Source organism: Elgaria multicarinata, chromosome 3, assembly GCF_023053635.1.
Source record: "Elgaria multicarinata webbii isolate HBS135686 ecotype San Diego chromosome 3, rElgMul1.1.pri, whole genome shotgun sequence".
NCBI classification, from domain to species: domain Eukaryota; kingdom Metazoa; phylum Chordata; class Lepidosauria; order Squamata; family Anguidae; genus Elgaria; species Elgaria multicarinata.
The window spans coordinates 46,999,176-47,018,505 of NC_086173.1; the positions used below are offsets into that span (position 1 = coordinate 46,999,176).

General features: G+C 44.5%; 2 protein-coding genes across 3 annotated transcripts in view; both read right to left on the reverse strand.

Moving 5' to 3' along the window:
* GAA (alpha glucosidase) overlaps positions 1–11,955 on the reverse strand; it is a 29,325-nt gene extending 17,370 nt beyond the window's left edge. For both annotated transcript variants that reach the window (XM_063120129.1, XM_063120128.1), the window contains exons 1-8: positions 11,898–11,955; positions 10,477–11,087; positions 9,327–9,472; positions 7,969–8,134; positions 6,688–6,784; positions 4,925–5,044; positions 2,947–3,065; positions 2,600–2,731 (exon numbers count right to left, since the gene is read on the reverse strand). In XM_063120129.1, coding sequence (XP_062976199.1) covers positions 2,600–2,731; positions 2,947–3,065; positions 4,925–5,044; positions 6,688–6,784; positions 7,969–8,134; positions 9,327–9,472; positions 10,477–11,079 — 1,383 coding nt within the window. In that variant the 5' untranslated portion in view covers positions 11,080–11,087; positions 11,898–11,955. The remainder of the gene's footprint in view (positions 1–2,599; positions 2,732–2,946; positions 3,066–4,924; positions 5,045–6,687; positions 6,785–7,968; positions 8,135–9,326; positions 9,473–10,476; positions 11,088–11,897) is intronic.
* A 4,146-nt stretch (positions 11,956–16,101) lies between these two features.
* Positions 16,102–19,330, reverse strand: part of CCDC40 (coiled-coil domain 40 molecular ruler complex subunit) — a 36,148-nt gene continuing 32,919 nt past the window's right edge. Inside the window, exons 20-21 of the mRNA XM_063123428.1 lie at positions 18,701–18,859; positions 16,102–16,486 (exon numbers count right to left, since the gene is read on the reverse strand). Coding sequence (XP_062979498.1) covers positions 16,238–16,486; positions 18,701–18,859 — 408 coding nt within the window. The 3' untranslated portion in view covers positions 16,102–16,237. The remainder of the gene's footprint in view (positions 16,487–18,700; positions 18,860–19,330) is intronic.

The following is a 19,330-nucleotide window of genomic DNA, read 5'->3' on the forward strand; positions in this document are numbered from 1 at the left end:
AAATCTTATGACCCATGCCTCCCATGTATTAACAGCCCAAAATTTAGGCTTAGGCAGGACGAGTTTGCATTTTTTAGTTCTGTCTCTGGACTAAAAAAAATGCATATTCAATGAAAGGGACACAAACACAAGCAATGAATAGTTTTGTAGCCGACTGTGGAGGAGTCTTGTTTATTTGTTGGTTTGTAAACCACCCCTCAGCACTTGGAAGATCCCAGCCGCATGATCCAATCATGTTTAGGGAGAAGAGGCCTATGTTGGGAGATGTAGGCTAGGGTGACAGTATGAAAAGGAGGACAGGGCTCCTGTATCTTTAACAGTTGCATAGAAAAGGGAATTTCAGCAGGTGTCGTTTGTATATATGGAGAACCTGGTGAAATTCCCACTTCATCACAACAGTTAAAGCTGCAGCAGCTATACTAGAGTGACCAGATTTTAAAGAGGGCAGGGCTCCTGCAGCATTAATTGTTGTGATGAAGAGGGAATTTCACCAGGTTCTCCAAATATACAAATGACACCAGCTGAAATTCCCTTTTCTATGCAACTGTTAAAGATACAGGAGCCCTGTCCTCCTTTTCATAGGGTCACCCTTTTGTAGGCCTTTTCTCCTGTGCTCCTAGGCGAGCAGTCGGGAGACTGTGTGACTTCCCCCTCTCCAAACAGCATTCAGATAGAACTCTTGGGCTGCTGCATTTTCAAGGGGCACTTTTAAAAATATTTAAAAAATGAAAGAAGAAAGGAACAACTGCTTAAACTTCAAAAGGTGGAAACCCTGTCCCTTTCCTCAAGGAGAAATTCTCCGAAAATTTCTCCTTACCCAAGCCTTTTTCTCCAGAGTTTTCGTTTTCCTCCCACCCCTCCATGAAATGCCCCAAAATGGAACAATCGACACTTTTGGCCCAGCTCGACTTTTTGCAATAAACCGGGGGGAAAGTGACTTAGAACAAAGCAGTCACTTACCTTGAAAGATTGTTCTTCACAAATGCTAACGCATGTGTAGCAGGTAACAATAACTACGATAATGCACGTGGTGTACAAATGAGCTACGTCGTAGCGCCCAAGAGTAGTAGAAAGAAATAAGGTTGGGCCAAGCTGCGGTGCTATGTACTTGTAAAATAAACAATTTATAGTTGAAAGGCTACTCACACCTCTCCTGGAGTCAGTCCAAACCTCCCCTGGGGAGGTGTACCCCACCGGTTAAGAACCCCTGGCTTAGTGTGTTGCCTGAACAGGACCATTCTTTTCTTGTGCCTGTTGGGTAGTTGTTGAACTGCTTCACCGTGCGAAATTCCTCCATGAGATCACATATGTGGGTGTACAACAGACCTCCTGTAATTTTGGCTGCATGTTATCCAGGAGCCACTGTAATGGAGTTCCCTGCTAGCTCCTTCAGGTTCCACCCAGGACATACTACCGTATTTCTTCGATTCTAAGACACACTTTTTCCCCAATATAAACATCTCTAAAAACGGGCTGCGTCTTAGAATCGCCTGCAAAGTACGCTGTTATCCCTCCACCCTGCTCTCAATGCCCAGGCGGCTCAAGGGCTTGTTGAGCACCTAAGCAGCTCTGCACTCACCATGTAGCCTGGGGAATGTGCTTGGCCTGATTGGGGGCCTCAGCGACGATCCGCGGCTGCCCTGGACCTATTTGTGCTCCCCAGAGCTAACCGGGCTCACACACCCCCAACAGAGCTCCGAGCCCTAAGCGGGCCCCACCCACCGCACCACGAGCACAGCTGGTCCGGTTGGGCCTAGTAGGCATGGCTATGCGGCTCCGTTCGGGTTGGGCCTGGCGCACGCCTCGCCTTGCGCATGGGGCCGGGGCGGACGGGCGGGCGCTGCAGGGCTTGCGGAGGGTAGTTTGAGGCGGGCAGGCGCCGCCGGCTTCTTGCGGCTGCTGGTTCTGTGCAGCAGAGGAGGAGCAGCAGCGCCGGCCGGGAAGACGGAGGCGACGCCCAGGAAGTGAGTTGCTGGACCGGGGTGTGGGCGGGACGTGCAGCTGCGCCTCGCGAACGACCCCCTCCCGCTCCCTGCAAGAAGTGGTGGCAGCTGGTAAAGCCTCCGGGCCCTTGCATGTGCTCCCCGGTTGGCCCCCACCCACATCTCTTCCCTTATCTGCCTGCAATCCACTCCCCATGCATGGCCGAATATTTCCCCCCCATATAAACAACTCTAAAATGGGGTGCGCCTTAGAATCGATGGCGTCTTAGAATCGAAGAAATACGGTAGCCTTTCTCCAGTGACTATATACATGCATCTTTGATCGCACAAAGGAATCTAAGAGTGTGAACTAGCTTCCAAAACTGGACAGAATCAGAATTTCAAAGCAGAACATGGCAGCCTAGCAATCTCACCTACTACAAAGCCAGGTAAGGAAATACATGGGAGGGGAACACTGGAAGCCAAACATTTGGAAACAATGTCATCTAAATGCCTTTAAAAAGTGAGTGAGCCAAAGATGGCAATTCTAAAGAGAAGGGCTAGTGTGGAGGCAACCTGAGTCACAGGGATGAGAAAACCTATCTCCCGAGGACAGGGAAGGATGCATCCATTGTGAGGTGGCCCATCTTTAGAAAATTTAAGCTTCATTAACTTACCACAATCATGACATACCTCCGACCATCATGATGGAAATCGTTCACCATATCGGGCATATCCCAGAATCCATTCTTGTTGAAGGTATAGTCTCTCTTAGCATCTGCGTAATCCAGGTCATTCCACTGCACATCCTGTGAAGTCCAGGAATGTTGAATTAGGGAGCGTACAGGGTATCCTTTATTCCCCATGAAGAGCTAGCTCCCACCTTGCTCAGCCCTATTATCTCTCACGAAGAGTCGCTTTACCTACTTTACTCAGCTACCAGCAAAGGAACATCCGGCTGTACGAGCTCACACCGTGTCAAGAAGAAACTTTGCCCTAGATACGACTCAGGAAAGCCACCTACCAGGGGGAACTCTGCGGCTGTCATGTTCTTCACCACTTCCCGGGTGACAGCAGTGGAAGTGTATCCCCAGCGACAGAGGTGGAATCCCAGGGCCCAATACGGGGGCATGAATGGATACCCTGAGTGGGGGGAGGAAAGGAACACTCCTGAATCTCACAAGCTACTGAATCTCACAAATGTCTCATGTGACTACATTTGCTCCCTCAATGTGTCTCTGAGAAGCTGAAGTTTCACATTTGGGGGGGCGGTGCAACTGTTAAAATCTAACCTAATTGTGTCCTTTAATATCTATCTCTGTATCTCTAGATAAATAGATAGATATCAAAGTTTGCCTCTTTTGTGTGGAAGCTAAGGAGAAGGGAGGGTCAAGAGGGCAGCCTTCCCCCTTTGAACATTCTTAGAACAATTCTGCTGTTTATAGTTAAAGCATTGTAAGAAATAAAAATGATTAATAGAAGTGAGGACCAGAAAGTTCTTCAAAACCTGAAATATGAGGGCAGGAGAGCTGGCCATTTAAGGGAGTGTGGTTCAGGCTGCACTATAGGTTATGGTTTTGTTTTTTACTAAACCAAGCACATCCGCGTAGGGTAAAATGTGAAACCCATGTGTAAGATCATCATATAGCACAGCGAGCATCAGCACTTGGCACCCCTCTGGCATCTGCTAGGGCTCCGGAATCCTGGCAGGGCCTACCACTGATGCCTGACCTCAACCCCGCTTAGAAAAACAACAACTGAGGACTGGGTGGCTGCATCTAGCCATCATTTTAATTTCCCACAATGCACAGCGCAACTATGTTGGAGGCTGAGTGGAAGATTAAAATGGCGGTAGATAAAGCCACCAAGCACTACTGGGAGAACTGCTATAGCAACCGCTGCCAGGTAAGCCTGACAGGGGTGAGCAATAGATGGAGGTGGGGGACCTCTAGGGGGCATTGGGCCCATGGCTCCCTCAGACCTGAAGCTGGCTCTAGACAGAGGTCCCATTCATGAAAAGTGTACCAGTTTCATGCCTTTCCCTACACTGAGGCCTTTCTGTACAGAAAACCCACACTACAAGGAGCGCCTCTTACCCTATATGAAAAATAAACTTTTGTCACATTCACTAAGCAACTCTTCATGAATATAGTACAAAGCCTTCCAGGCCACCCCTAGAGCTCAGTGATAAAAAGATTTCTCTTTCATCTCTTTACTCCACTATTAGGAACTTAGGAGACAGGCAAGCCAGCATTCAGGGTAGGACCCTGAGAAAGCTTTAAGAATGGCAGGGGCTTGGCAGGGTCTGAGGGAGGGGCCATAGCTCAGTGACAGAACGCCTGCTTTGCATGCAGAAGGTTCCCGGTTCGATCCTCAGCATCTCCAGGTATGGCTGGAAAAAAAGACTGCCTGAAATGCTGGAGAGCTATTGCTGCCAGTCATTGTCAACTATACTGGGCTAGATGGACCAAGGGCCTGACTCAGTAGGCCAGTTTGCATGATCAAATAAGCCATGGTGGCAAGTATAAATCAGCTGCATGGGCCAGCACATCTTGGGCACCATTAGCCTAACTACCCACTCAGGCGCAGCTTGTTGTGTCATCTGAACCCAGGCAGCATGGCTTGTTTGAGGTTGAAATAACCCTCCAATAACCCAGCAAAAGGCCATGGGCTATTTAAGGAAAGAAGCCCCTTGCTTCTCCCATCACTGAGGGCTTATCCTTTTGGATTGTTTTCTAGCACCAACAGTGCACTAACTTGATGGACAACATATAAGAGCCAAAGCAGCCATCTAGTGAAAAGGACAGGTGTGGGCAGCAGGACTTCTTGCTGACACAGCACTGGGTGGTGTGCTGGCCTTGCTGCATAAGGACACAGCCGGCAGCTGTCCACAGAGGTTCATTGGACCCACAATAGATAACCAAGAAGGTCCTTCATGAACCAAGCAGGCCCTTCATCAAGTCCTGAGCTACTTTCTCAAAAGGAAGGGTGCAAGTGCCTACCAATGACATCCAGATACTGGCGCACCACACTCTTTGGGTCTGGGCCCAGGAAGATATAGAAGTCCAAGATGCCTCCAGTTGTTCTCCATGTTAGGGCTGGACTGGGCTGAAGTATCACATCTACAAGGCAAACAGTGGCACAGAAACAGTGCTGTGAGAAGGATGTGACGGGCCAGAAATACATTCGAATTTGGAGCCCAGATACACCAGCAGGATTTTACTTTCATAACCCACATGCAACAATCATGTTTCATCATCACCGGTTAGCCGTCCTCACTCCCTACCTGATGGTCCCTTTTGCCTATAACGATGCTGAAGTATCAGCTAGCTGTTCCCAATCACTACACAATATTCTGGAACCCAAAATCTTGAGGGGGGGGGGAAAGCTGGAGGAAAAAAACCTTAAGCTGTATTTGTTAAGCTGTGATCCTAAACACACTTAAGAGTAAGCTGCACCGAATACAACAGGTCTTACTACTTAGTAAATATGCATAGGATTGCTCTGTTAGATGAGAAACTAAACTTCCACAACCATACGCACCTGAAACACCTTACTGCCCCTATTATAGTATGCATTAAAATGCAGATTAAACATATATCGCTGTGCAGTGCTTTGAAACCTTGCAAGGGCAATAAAAAGCAAATGATTTTAAATAAACGAAAATTAAATAACCCAAGTAATTACAGATATAAACTTCCATCATATATTCTGAGAATACCCTTTTTAAGGGGGGAGAGTTTAGGTTTACTTTGGCAGAAGCAGCCTTTGTACCCATGATCTAGTGTTTGGGCTGCTGACGCAGCCATGATCAAATGGAACTGTGGGGAACTTTTGGCTCGGAGGCCAAATTCAGGCTCCTCACTTGGCCCAGTAAAGCCTCCCACCCCACCCCCGAAGGTCCACCCCTCCAGGAAGGCAGAGGAGAGCCAGCTCCTTGGAGAACAGCCTTGAAGTGGTGGTTCCCAAGCCTCCATTTGCCCCTCACCTTTCCTCTCAGAAAAGATGAAGGCCAAGCGAAGCCGACTCCTGCATATACGGCCAATTCAAGGCCCTCCTGGCTCCTTGAAGCAGGGGTTTTCCGTCAGCTTTGCTTGCCCCTTGTCTTTCCTGACGAGAAAGGTGAGCACTCAGGGAAGCCGGGTCAGTGGGCAATAGCCACTGAAAGGCGCTGAGAGTATCTTAAGGTTGCAGGTCTGTGGAGCTAAGAGCAGTTGTGTGGAGATTACAGTCTCCCCCACTCTCTGCTGCCCAGTATAGGTGTGAGTGGTGGGGATGATGAATGTGTATGTAAATGCTAGTGCACGATCTAGTCATAGAGCATTTGGGGGTCTCCAAGGTGGGGGCACCAGGCTCCCTGACCCTCCTCATTTTTTTTTAATTAAAACATTTTTTAAAAAAAACTTTGCTTGCTGTGAAGCAAAGTGCTGCCTTCCAATGCCAATTTTATTTGGGTTCAAAAGAGTGGCGTTTGTGTTTTTGGAGCTCCGTCCTCACCTTTGCCATGTACTTAGGTTCTTGGCCAAGTTACTTTGCTTTCAGTCCCACCCGTTTGTCTTCTAGGAAATAAGTGTTCTGTGACTAGCCATGCCCATCAAGGCAGCCATTTTATCAGTGGGCATGGCACTCCCATGGCAGTCATTTTGCGAGAGCGCTTACAACTCCTACGAAATTCCAAATGTGCCCACTGACCCAAAAAGCTTAGGGGCTGATCCCAGGCAAGCTAGCTTATCAAATAAAGGGCACACTCTAGTGAAATACCTACCCATCGCATTGCTGTTCAGCAAAAAGACTCCATGGGCCAAGCCACCTTCTTCCAATGCCAGATAGAAGGGGTGTGAGCCATACAAATTGGCAAGGGGCTAAACATACAGAAACAGTGCACACAGTCAAGATCACACTAGACAACTAAACCAGGATTAGTCAATAGGAACGCTAGAAGTGTGGATCTATGCTTTGTCCATTAGCGAAGCATTTCAGAACCTCATTCCCAGACTAGGTCAAACAAGTGATTCTTCCAGCACAGAGGCCTTTCTCAGTAATTCCTTGAGAAAGGTTAAGTGCCATCATAAGTCAATGAAAGCCTAAAAGGTTCACCTTGCAGCTGAATCTAGTGAAGTATTTGACCATGGCCATTCTCCAGACTTCCAGACACAGAGGGGCCCTTTCATTTAAAGCAGTTTAATTGCCACGGTTTCTGCCAAAGAACCCTGGGTGTAGCAAGACAAGGTGTGAAGAATTCCCTGTCAGAGATCTCAAGCCCCTTACAAAGGACTACATGTCCCATAGGTCTCCGGGAAGAGGGAAATTACAGGCTTAAACTGGTGGATAAGTGGGACCTGCAACAAACTATTGCAGTGTGGAGTGCTCCTGTTCAGGGTTCCAACCAGAATACTCTATTCCATTCTATTCCCCTTCTCCAGTTTTAGGTCCCCCCTGCTCCTGCTCCAACACACACTGAGCAATGTGTGACCACTGACAATGAAGGGGCTTTTGGAGGGGGAGGTTCCTTCATGCTTTTTTAGTTCTGCAAATCTTGGGGTTCCCCGAGATTAACTTCCCTCTTGTGTGTAGATGGTGCAAGGATTGGAAGCCAGAGATTAAGTTCATTATTGGTATACAGGCAAGACCCAAAGAGAACTCAGTGGAACTTACTTCCAAATGGATAGGGATAGGACTGTGCTGTGAAACATTGATTTGGGTAGGTGGATAGGTAGACAGGGGTTTTATGGAACAGCAGCAGCAAGGTCACATTGCAACAAACACTGAAAAGGTTCTTTTGAAATCTGGACATATTTATTTAATGGTATTTTGGACTTTAGCACAGATCAATTTAGCATCTGATGATGACTGCATCCTGATTCAAATATTTAGAGCTGGGGTAGGCAACCCAGAGCCCTCTATATATGTTGGATTACAACTCCCGTAATCCCTGCCCATTGGTCATGATGGCTGGTGCTGATGGGAGTTGTAGTCCAAACTTACCCCTGACGAAGGGACACAGCCTTTCCAGATGAACCCCGTTCTAGCCCTCTCCATGACTTACCTCCGGCGATATGTCCCGATTCCACATGGTAAACATGGTCCAGTTGACATCAAGGGTGAGCGAGGTCAAGTGCTCGCCCAGTCCAGAGATGAAACGTGATGGCAGGGAAGTGGAGATCTGCAAGAACTGGTCTGCGTAGAACAGCGGAGCCACTGTGCTGTTGAACCTGTTGGAGCGAAAGTGGACAATTCCAGCAAGCTGCTTGCAATTCATTCTTCCTTTTGATACCTGTAATCTTACCCTGATCACTCCCAAAGCCTAAACACACACACACCACTTCAACAGATTCATTCACCACTTGGCTTGGCCCTGAGAGCCTCCTGTATGTCAGCTGCCCTCAAGAGGTTACCTGGATTCACCCCCAAAGAAGCCCTTTGCCCAGGCATAGAGATCTATTTCACTTTAGTTCCCACTACTGTTTTACACCTCTGAATACTATAACTAATCACCCCAGATGTAGGAAAGCACCATCAAGCCCTTTCTCATCAGAACAGGGCCGGATCTACATTATTGCTTTAAAGCGCTTTATAACAGTTTTATAGCGCTTTAAAGCAGTTAAAGTGCTTTATAACTGTTATAAAGCGCTTTAAAGCAGTAGTGTAGATCGGGCCCAGGAGAAGGCCCCATTATTATTTTATAATAATAAAATAATAATAATAATAATTGGTAGCAATAGATAGCATAGATAGCAAAGAAGGGAATTGAATTCAGAGCTTTGCAGGCTAGAGCTTTGACCACCAGAGGCTGTGTCTCATATAATGTTTAAGGGCTACACCAAAAAAAGTAAGTGTGCAAATGACACAAATGCATGTTTGGAAACATGCATATCATGCAGATACATCGTCAGATAGCCAGTATTGCCTGCAGCACCTTGGCACGTACACGCTTGGGTGAAAACTCTGAATTGCTGCTATGCAACATGTAAAATGTCCCTTTGACATCCAGAATATATGAACTAGAAACACAAGCCAGGTGAAGTCCTTTTTATTTTCACAGTATTTTAACATTTTACCATCTTAGTCTTTTAATTTTGCCGTTTTAAATCTGCATTTTAAATCTGCATTTTAAATCTCTGCATTGCTGCTTGGTTTTATTCTGGTTGTACTTTTATATTGTGTTTTTGTATTGTGGTTTAAGTTTTATACTTTATGGCTTTAATTTTTGTGAACCACACAGAGAGTTTCAGCTATTGCGTGTTATAGAAATGCAATAAATAAATAAGTTTCATGGGACAACTGTCTTCATCACCAGACACTCTCATTCCTCTCTTATTATGGTCATACAGCATCCTCAACCCTCTTGGAAGACAAATACATGGAGGGAAGAGATTTGGATGTAGAAAGCCAGGAGCTACTTACAGAACCTGCCCACTGGATTTCCGAAGAATAACGAGGCCAAAAGGATCAGCAGAGAACTGGACAGAGTAGAGCGTTGAGGATGCCTGGTTGCACATTTTGGGGGTTTCTAAAGGAACCTCATAACGCTTTTGAGCTGGATCCTTAAGCTGTGTAGGAAAGACCACAGAAACACCATTACAAGGTTGAATTAAGTCATATGGGGAGAAGAGTTTCATGGTTGACAAGGAGAGGCTGCATATCTGAGAATCTGAGTCAGGGACTCAGCATCTATAGCAAAAAATACGTCCTAATTGCTCTTTCTAAAGCAGCAATCTACAAGTAGGCTGTATGTGACTGATGCAAACCAAGATTAAGACTGCAATCTTGCATGAGCATATCTGAAAGTAAAATCCATTGAACTCAATGGTGCTTACGTCATAGGATCACACTATTAAATTTCTGTGCTTAAAAAGCTGACCTGCAAACAATATGCACATTTAGGATATTTGCACCTTTTATTCTGCATTGTTTACTATTTACATAATTTAGCATAGATTTGCTAGCTATGGGGAATATCAGCATTACTCCAATTACCAGAAATTTGATTCAGTCATCTCTTTGGCTTTTGAGATTTCAGTAACTTTTATTTATTCATTTATATGTTTATATCTTGCTTTTACTCTTAGGAGCCCAAGGCAGGATACATGAGCTTTCTCCTCTTCAGTTTTATTTTTTGCTTTGAAGAAAGAATGCTGAGTAAAGAATTGCAGAGCGCATATAGCTTGACCTAGGAGCCATCTCTATTCAGTGTGAAACTTATTTAAGCTAGGCCAGACTTCCTGGTTATGATGCACTCCAGATGTTTTGGACTACAACTCCCATAATTCCTAATCATTGTCTAAGCTGGCTAGGGCTGATGGGAGTTGTAAACTAAAACATCTGCAGGGGACAACGTTAGAGAACATTGAGCTAAGCTCTCTACAGCAGGCACGAATGGTCGTTTCGGCCTACAATTCCCATCAGGCTTTACCATCATAGCCAATGGTGATGACAGGAGTTGCAGGCCAAAACATCTGGAGGGCCACGAGTTGCCCACCCCTGCTCTACAGGCAACCTCCCATGTAGCTGTAACAGCAGCCCCCTTGCTTTCTAGACAACAATTCTTACTCACCGTGAAATGAAGCCTACCCTCTGTCTCGAAGATCACATCCAGTTGCACATTCATTATGTCGTCTGGGATGAAAGAGGGCCCATCACGGGTCAAGTGGGCAGTGTAACCCGTTTTGGTAGTCGTCAGGTTCGCCATCTTGTAACTAGGATAGGTGGGAGGGAAGAAGCACCACGGCTGCCAAACGGCAGGGCCCTTGGAAAAGACTGGGGCATAACAGCAGCCCCGAGCGTGACATTCCTCTTGAGAGAGCAGTTTTTCTGGGCCACAGTCAAAGCGGCTGTCTGGAGGGATGTCACACGGCGTAGGCTGCAAGGTGGAGCCTCTGAGGGATTCAGGCTGCTCCACAGGTTTCTCTTGTACCTCTGCTTCTCTGCATTTGTGCTTATCCCAGCAGTTACTCTCTGCTTCTGGAGTAGCTCCAGGGCTCAGGGCAGTCACAGCTGCTTCACAGACACCGAACACAATAATCACAGCAGCGGTAACAGAAACCCTCAGAATCAGGCTGCATCCCTTCCTCTGGGGCTTCCCAATCACTGACATTGCAGCCATTGCAGAGATGGGACAGGTGCGCACTCTTCCACAGCAGGCAGAGGACTCATCCATGCACCCAGCTGCAGGGGAAATGCAGAGGAGGGGCCATACTGTACAGAACGCTTCCATTTGAGTACATTGCCCAAGGGATCTATCGCTAAGTCAAGGCTATCCTCATTCTCCAAAGCCCCACACCTACTTGGCAATGATTATTTTTCTGAATGGAGGACCCAACTTTTCAGTCCTGCCTGACAGTATACCCAGAACTCATTCCCCATCCTCTGTGTCTAATACTACTTTCTATCCCTTTAATGCTTCCTATCACTGACTCTCTTCATAAACCCTTGCAAGCCCCCAGGCACCCCCCTTCTGGAATTCTCAAGGACTGATCTGGATTAAAATGGAGCTCTTGTCCAGCTTAACATGTCGCTCCCCACCCTTCTTTCGCCACCTGCCTCTGCTCTCAGGAAAGAGGGGGACTGTAGCCAGTCTCCCTCTTTCCAGTCACAGCTCCAAAACCGTAGGGTTGCATTATGGGTTTCGTGTCTGAGCTCCTGTGCTTTGACGAGCTCTAGGGCAGAAAAAGGGGAAGAAATCCTGCCCCCCAAACTAGTACAGAGCCAACCTTAAGCCTCCCACATCATTGCCTGTCTCCAGGGCAAGCTTCTAAAGCAACCTTCCCCAGCTTGGTGCTCTCCAGACGTGCTGGACTCCAACTCCCAGCATCCCAACACGGCTAGGAGTATGCTGGGAGTTGTAGTCCAACACGTCTGGAGAGCACAGGCTGGGGAAAGCTGCTCTAAGGGAAAGGCTCTCTTGTGCCAGGCGTGTGGAAGAGCAAAAACCCACCCGAAGATATCCTGTCCTTTGCAGAGACTTTGCACACTCACCCTCGATCAAAAGCTCCCCCAGTCCGGTGTACGCTCAAAACAAACAAGGAAGTTCTCGACTGTCACGTGACGAAAAGGTCACGTGACTGCCCCCTCCCTCCAGCCGGGTTCGCGGAATGCGGGCTGGATGGCTCCTTGCGGGCGGTTTTTTTAATCAAATGTTATGTATATATGGCTCTTAGAATACTGATCCGATGGAATCTTCCTCACTGCTTGGCTGATAGCGTTTTTTTTAGCTTTTATGGGACCTCAAGGCTCCTTTATATCTGCCTTTCCCAGATATACATAAAAAGTGTCTATTTATTACAATTATATCGCGCTTTCCCCCCGCTAGGATCCCAAGGCAGCTTACATGGTCGTCGCTTCCATTTTATTCTCACAACAACCCTGTGAGGTAGGTTAGGCTGAGAGTTGGTGATTGGGCCAGTCACCCAGTGAGCTTCATAGCTGAGCGGGGACTAGAACCCGGATGTCCTGAGTCCCATGTCTAACACTCTAGCTTCTAGACCCCATTGGCTCTCAAAAATGGGATCCCTATATGAACTCAACCAAATACATCCTCTACCTCCCTCCCCCAACACACACAGCTACCCCAACAACATCAACGCCATATTAAACAATTCCAGGCTATTGATGAACATTGATGTCTATTGTAAAGATTTCTGTAGCTAGGTGGTGTGCATTTGGACCAGCTCTAATAACCGGGGACAATTGGCTACCCTCTTATTGGCAAAGGCTGGGCTAGAATAGCCACCCTAGGCTCCTCTGCCTTATTTATTAGATGTGTGAAGATGACCACATATAAAGCTTCCTGCTGTTGGGCAAGTCTTGGGATTCAATTCTATAAAAGCATGAGAATCATAGCTACATTTTCCAATTGTGCTGCACTCGCCCCTTTCTCTTTGTGTGTGTGGTTCTTACCGCAGGTTTTCTTCTGAATGGATGAAGGTGTGTTGTCAGAATGTCTTGCACAATTCTGTCTAGATAAGGCTGCTTCATACAGCATATTTTTGTACTGAAGAATGGATTGCTAGGTACAAAACACATTGCTCTTTCTTAGAGCAATGGAGTTCATTGACAGGAGTCATTCTGCATTAGTTTCAAATATAAAGCATCATGTTCAAATACTATGTTTTAGAATGACTTGTATGGATTTCTACATGTGAAAATGGCTATCCACACATCTTATTCAGAGGCAATTGTAAACTGAATAGTAAAATGGCAGGTATTATGCATTCTAAACAAAATTTGGAGGGGGGAAGCTTTTGAAGAATCACAAATTAAACGTATTTACTAATATTTAATATTCATCAAGGATCCCAAGGTGCTGCACCATAAAATTATAAAAGCAATGTAATACTGTCACACAGCAAGTTAACAAAATGACTCTAAAAGAAAAGCAATTAGTAAAGCTAAGTCATTTGAAAAATGTTCTAGATGTTGAGAAATGGGGTAGTTACTTCATCTTTTTTTGCTGCTACAAACTTGCAGTGTTAGCAGTGGCTGGGGGTAAAACCCAGAAAAGACAAGTACATTCTCTTCCATATGCTCTGCTGCAGTATTTATTTATTATATTTATATCCTGCTTTTTTTTCCTCCAGGGAACCCGAGGCAGCTTATTCCACTATTTAATATCAAATCTGAAACTGCTAGGTATTAAACCTATCTTAAAGTTATACCCTTTGGGCAGTAACCAACACTGCCCATGTGCTAGTGGGACCTACTGCTAGTGGAATGGGAAGCTAGCAGATATTTAAGTAAATGGAAACCAGATTAAAGTGTCTATTTCCAGAATGGGGCAGGTCAGCAGAGCTGACAGAAGGGAGCTCTGCTGATCTGTCCTGTTCCAGAAACTAGCATTTATTGGTTTGCTTTAGGAAAGGCTAGCTTCCCATTGTGTTAGTGGTGGGTCTCGCTGGCGCAGCAGAAGCAATGAGAATGAAGTGGCTATATAGGATAGTGCCCTAGACACTGTCTTAAGACCCAATATAGAAAGTCTGTCTCTGAATTTCTAGCGGATATGTGCAGGTGTGTGTACTCAAAAGGGAGCCGCTCCATACTTTATATGACAAATGTACTTGCTGCATGTGCACCAATATTACATGGGTGTTTTCTGCAGTAAGCAAATGAAGTGTGAATGATGTAACTTACGTACAAGTGACTTTAAACACCTGTGTACGGGAGCCTGGACCAATGGGTACACAGGCATGTATGAACAGCTTTTTAAAGGCACATGTTTGTTGTGGGAAATACTGCCCATACATAAATATATTTGATGTACAAAGTGTGGGACTGGTTGTTTGTCTTTTTATATCGGAGAACACAACACAAACAATATTCAGTTTTTGATGGGTTTTGATAAGTGCTTTGAAATAATTCATCCAATCATACAAGTGAAAAACTGTTTCCATGTCTGCTGATCAGCTTAATTAAAAATATAAAACCACAGTAGAGAAAAGCTAGAAGGATAATTAAAGGCCTAAACACTGGCTTAAGACCCAATATAGAAAACTTACTATCTGAACAGAGGGAAGCAAAACAAAAATAGGTGACTATGTATGAAATGTTAGGAAAACAGTCTTTATAGTGTAACTAATCACTGATAGAAACTGGCAAAGTCATGACGTGGTGGTTTTTCATCCTGAACATCTGCCTGTCAAAGGGTGATTGTACCTGAGGGCTCCTTCGCACAGAGCTTATGTTGTGCAATAAGGATTGGTTACTCACTTAAGTTTGCAAGTCCTTTTCATGAAATCGTCATCCTTTGGTGCCTTTCCCACCCACTCCTTTTTTTAAGCTTTATTCCACCATGATTTATCGAAAATGCAGTAACAAATATAGACTGCCATTGAAGAGCTGAGGTATTTCCTCGACAGCGGGATATTGCTGCAATGTTGCAGTGCCATCTCCTGGCTGTATAAATGGAACATATGGAATTTCCCCACAAATGAAACAGCTAAAAAAAAGGAGGGAGAGAAAGGAGGAGGCATGCGTACTGTGCCCTTCATAACGCTGGAAATACTCCACAAGAAGGAAGTCTGGTAAGGGTGCAGGATTTTTGCTTTAATGTAGATAAGCCCTTAGCTATTCACTATCCTAAACTGCAGAGAAACTACGGGATATCGGCTCTGCAACTCTCCTTTAGGATGCAGTCCTTTGCACACTTAGACAGAAAAAACATCTGCAATTCCCAGCACTCCTCAGCCAGCATGAGCTGTAGGCCTTTTTTCTGTCTAAACATGCATATGATTGCATACTAAGTGCTAGAGGATAATAAATACAAGTTAGCAATGGGTTCAGACGAATGATTTTGAGGGAATCTGGAAACAGTTCCTAGTATTTGTGTTGTCTAAGGGAAGTGGGAAACCACCAGCTGAAGAAACTATGAGTTTTTGGAAAGAGGAATAAGGTCCCGAGGTGGAGGGTGCACTTTTAGTTTAAGTTTGATTATGTTAATAGACTAAGCGAAAATATGAGATTTTAATGTATCGCAATATTATTGTATTAGGTTGTTTTTCTTTAATTGTATGTATTATGTTTAAGTAAAATAAAAAATTTTTTTAAAAAAGCAATGGGTTCAGACAACACTTCAGGCTCTGTGGTTAGCAAAACTGTGATTCTCTGAGGTTACCATTAACCACAAGCCATGCACACATCAATTTAAGCCACAGTTAGAGCTGCTAACTGTGCTGCAGATGGTCCAACTGGTTAGTAAGTGAGCAGGGTTTAGCAAAACGCATTGCACAAGACACCTTAAACCCTGCTGCTTAACCAAAAGCTTTAACCAGCAGTGTTTATGGTGTCTTCTGAACAGGCCCAGTATCTGATAAAGATGATGATGGTACCTAACTATGAATTATCAGTTTTTATATTCTATTGGGGAGTGTGAGGTGGGACACCTCATGGATTCTCTGTGAAAGGGAAATGACATAATACCAGACCCTAAAGCATAAAATATGAACAGTCTCAGAAGGGGTCTTGTTGCTAACTGTGGAAAATAATTTCAGCATTCCCTCCAACAAAGCATGAGAATTCAAAGTCAGCTATGTCCCTTGATTAATGACAGCCTTTTTGTCCTTGTTCAATCAACATTAAATAAATCAGTCCTTCCGTTCCAGTGCAGATGGAAAAGGCAGAGGTAACAGCACACCTTATAATTAAAAAACATACCCACTCCTGCTCAGGCACATTGCCGCCTTGTTCATCCCCACACCTTCCTTCTCTTTCCTGTTTTAACTCTCCACTGACCAAAAGCCAGGCAACAATGTTCAATACAAATACGTATTTATTTGTGAAACGTCTAAAAGGTCAATGTTCCAGTTCTAATTCCCTGCCCGGTGCTACTGTGCTGCTTGAGCATCCAGCCTGTTGCTTAGGATTCGGATGAGCCTTTGCAATGTCCTGTGGTGATGAGGATGCTCGTCCTGAATCTGATGGAGAATGACATGAATGGCAGCCAGCCGCTCCTCCAGCTTCTGCCGTTCAACGCGTATCATGATCTCGCTACGGCATATTGGATTGTATCTATCTTCCTTCACCGCCTGCATGTGCTTCAGGCGGGTCTGATTGGCCACAATATCTGAAAGGTTCTTTGGAAAGCAACATTGAATACATTATTAGAGACAAAAGGCTGCAGGCAAGGCAACAAAGGAGAAGGACCTCCGTTGCATCTGGAGGTGGGAAGAGCAAAAAAACACAAAACCCCACCCCTGTTCTGTCCAACATTCACAGACCAGTGACTGGTTTTTATTGGGCAAGATCCCAGATGGGGGAAAAAAGCAAAATAACATTATGGGAGGTCCTATAAAGTTCCAAAAATGAAATTCAATAGGAGTGTGCCTGCACTGTGCCAATGTGTTTTGGTGGGCAGAAGTGTAGTGCACACACCACAAACATATACACTATAATGAAAAGGGAAATGCTTACTTCTAAAATGGGGAAACAGGAATACTTGTTTAAAATCCCCAAAGTAAACATTTAATTTTTTACAGATTTTGTTCTAGACACAGACAACATGCATGCTCATTACAGTAGAGAAAAACAGCTTGGTTCATATACCAACCCCTCTTTTATTCTCCCGGGCATTTTAGTCCTTCAGTTTTTGTTGTTTTTAAATCTGTTATTTTATTTTTCGATCTTTACGCTGCTGCTGGTTTTTACTTTCGTCTTTTACTGTAGTTCTGCCCAGAGAACTTTGTCTATTGGTGATATAGAGATGTAATAAATAAAATAGTGATAATAAACTAATTAATTAAGCTGAATTAAATTTGCTGTCATTTTTGTTATTAATTGGCTCCAGAATATGAGAAACACAAAGCTTTGTTGGTTTCAAATAGATTCCTCTTAGTTTTATTGAGGGTGCTTCCAGACTAGCCTCAAAAGGCCCTGCGCAGCTATTCCATCTTTCCCTCCTTAATGGTTTTGTGGTTAGCGAAAAACATGGAAGCAGTGGAGAAAAATCCAGGAGGGTTAGAAAGGGAAGGCGACAGTGCTTGGGCAGCTCCCCCTCCAGTAAAACTCTATGAATGAGGCAGGATGATTGCACAATAAGTCATCGGAAAGCACTCTTAGAGAACATATTGATTGGCTGACTGAAAAAGGGCCCTCAAGGCACTGTACAAAACAAATATTAAAACAGTTTAAACAATACCAAAGATTAAAAGCAGACCAATGAAACCTTAAAAATCATAAAACCAGTTATCAATCCCTTATTCAAAACTATCAAATGCTGAATAGAACAAAAATGATTTTACTGCCTGCCAAAAACTTCTCTAGGGAGAGAATTCCACAATCAGGGTGCTGCCACAGAAAAGACCCTGCCCTGCAATCCTACCAACCTAACCACTTTTGGTGGTGGGACATACAACAGAGACTCAGACAAAGCGTATAAACTATAGTCAGGTACATAGAGGAGAAAGTGTTCATTCAGACATCCTGAACCCAAGTCATTTAGAGCTTTATAGATAAGAATCAGCACCTTGAAATAATAATAATAATAATAATAATAATAATAATAATAATAATAATAATAAATTATTGTTTATTTATTACATTTCTATACCACCCTACAGCCAAAACCCAGTTAGTTGTAATACTGGATCAGTCTGTCTATTGAATATCATGACCTCTGTCTTGTCAGGATTGAGCCTCAACTTGTTAGCCCACATCCAACCCATTATAGCATCCAGGCAATGGTACAGGATTTCCACAGCTTCCTTGGCAGCAGTTGAAAAACCAGGTATCATCAGCATAATGATGAGGCCCAACTCCTGAATTAGCTCCTAACAGCTTCACATAGATGTTAGCAAGCAAAGGGGATAGAACAGAGCACTGAGGAAGCCTATGGGGCAGCCAACAGGCAAGGGGTTGACCAATAATCCCTCAAGTACCACCATCTGGGAGTCCTCAGTCAGCTAGGACTGAAGCCAACACAAAGTGGTTCCTCCCATATTAGTCAAATGTCCCAGAAGGATACTATGGTCAATGGTATTAATGCTGCTGAGAGGTTCGGCAGAACCAATAGGGATACACTCCTCATGTTCAGTTCTATTGTTAATGTGGAGTCCAAGTGATGGATGTGAGTGATTTTATCAGTAAAGTGATTTGCAAACCCATGACACTAGATTGCTGAGGATTTCCTTTCATTCCTCTGGGGCCCAGAATGTAACAACCCTTTCATATGATGCTGAAGTTACTACCAACCCAACTTCGGGGTGAGTGGTTATGGACAAACAGAGAGGATGTATAAACCAGCCACTAAGGAAAATGGAACTTGAACTCCATAGAAGCCCAACCCTGTTCACCTGCTGTTTCTTTGCCTGAAGCTGATCCAGTTCTAGTTCAAGCTCATTCACATCAGCATTCATGAGGGAGATTTGTTTCTGCTTCTCCAGAAGTGCATTACTGATGTTCCTCTGTGAATTCTCCAGCTGAGTTATGGTTCTGTTGCACTCCTCAGCATTCTAAGGAAGGTGAAGAAAACAACACTCAGCCTTTCAGTACAAGCTCTCTTGCCAGATGGTCCAGTGAGAGAACCACTTCCTGTCTTGGGGCAGCATCATACATTACATTTTCCCTAAAGACTGATGATCCTCCATGTAGTAAAATGCAGGTACAGTGACATGTGTTCAACACAAGTGTTTTATTTTTCCATACACATCCTACACTGTACTGCTTTCGTCGCCAGCTGAAGACCTTTTTATTCACTCAGTATTTTAACACTTAATTTTAACTTAAATTTAAATTTTACTGTTTTAACCTGGTTGCGCTTTTTATCCTGGTTGCGCTTTTTATACTGTATTTCGTAATTGTGTTTTTAACCTGTTGGATGTTTTTTGTGGTTTTAATTTTTGTGAACCGCCCAGAGAGCTTCGGCTATTGGGCGGTATAAAAATGTAATAAATAAATAAATAAATAAATAATAAATTTTTCCA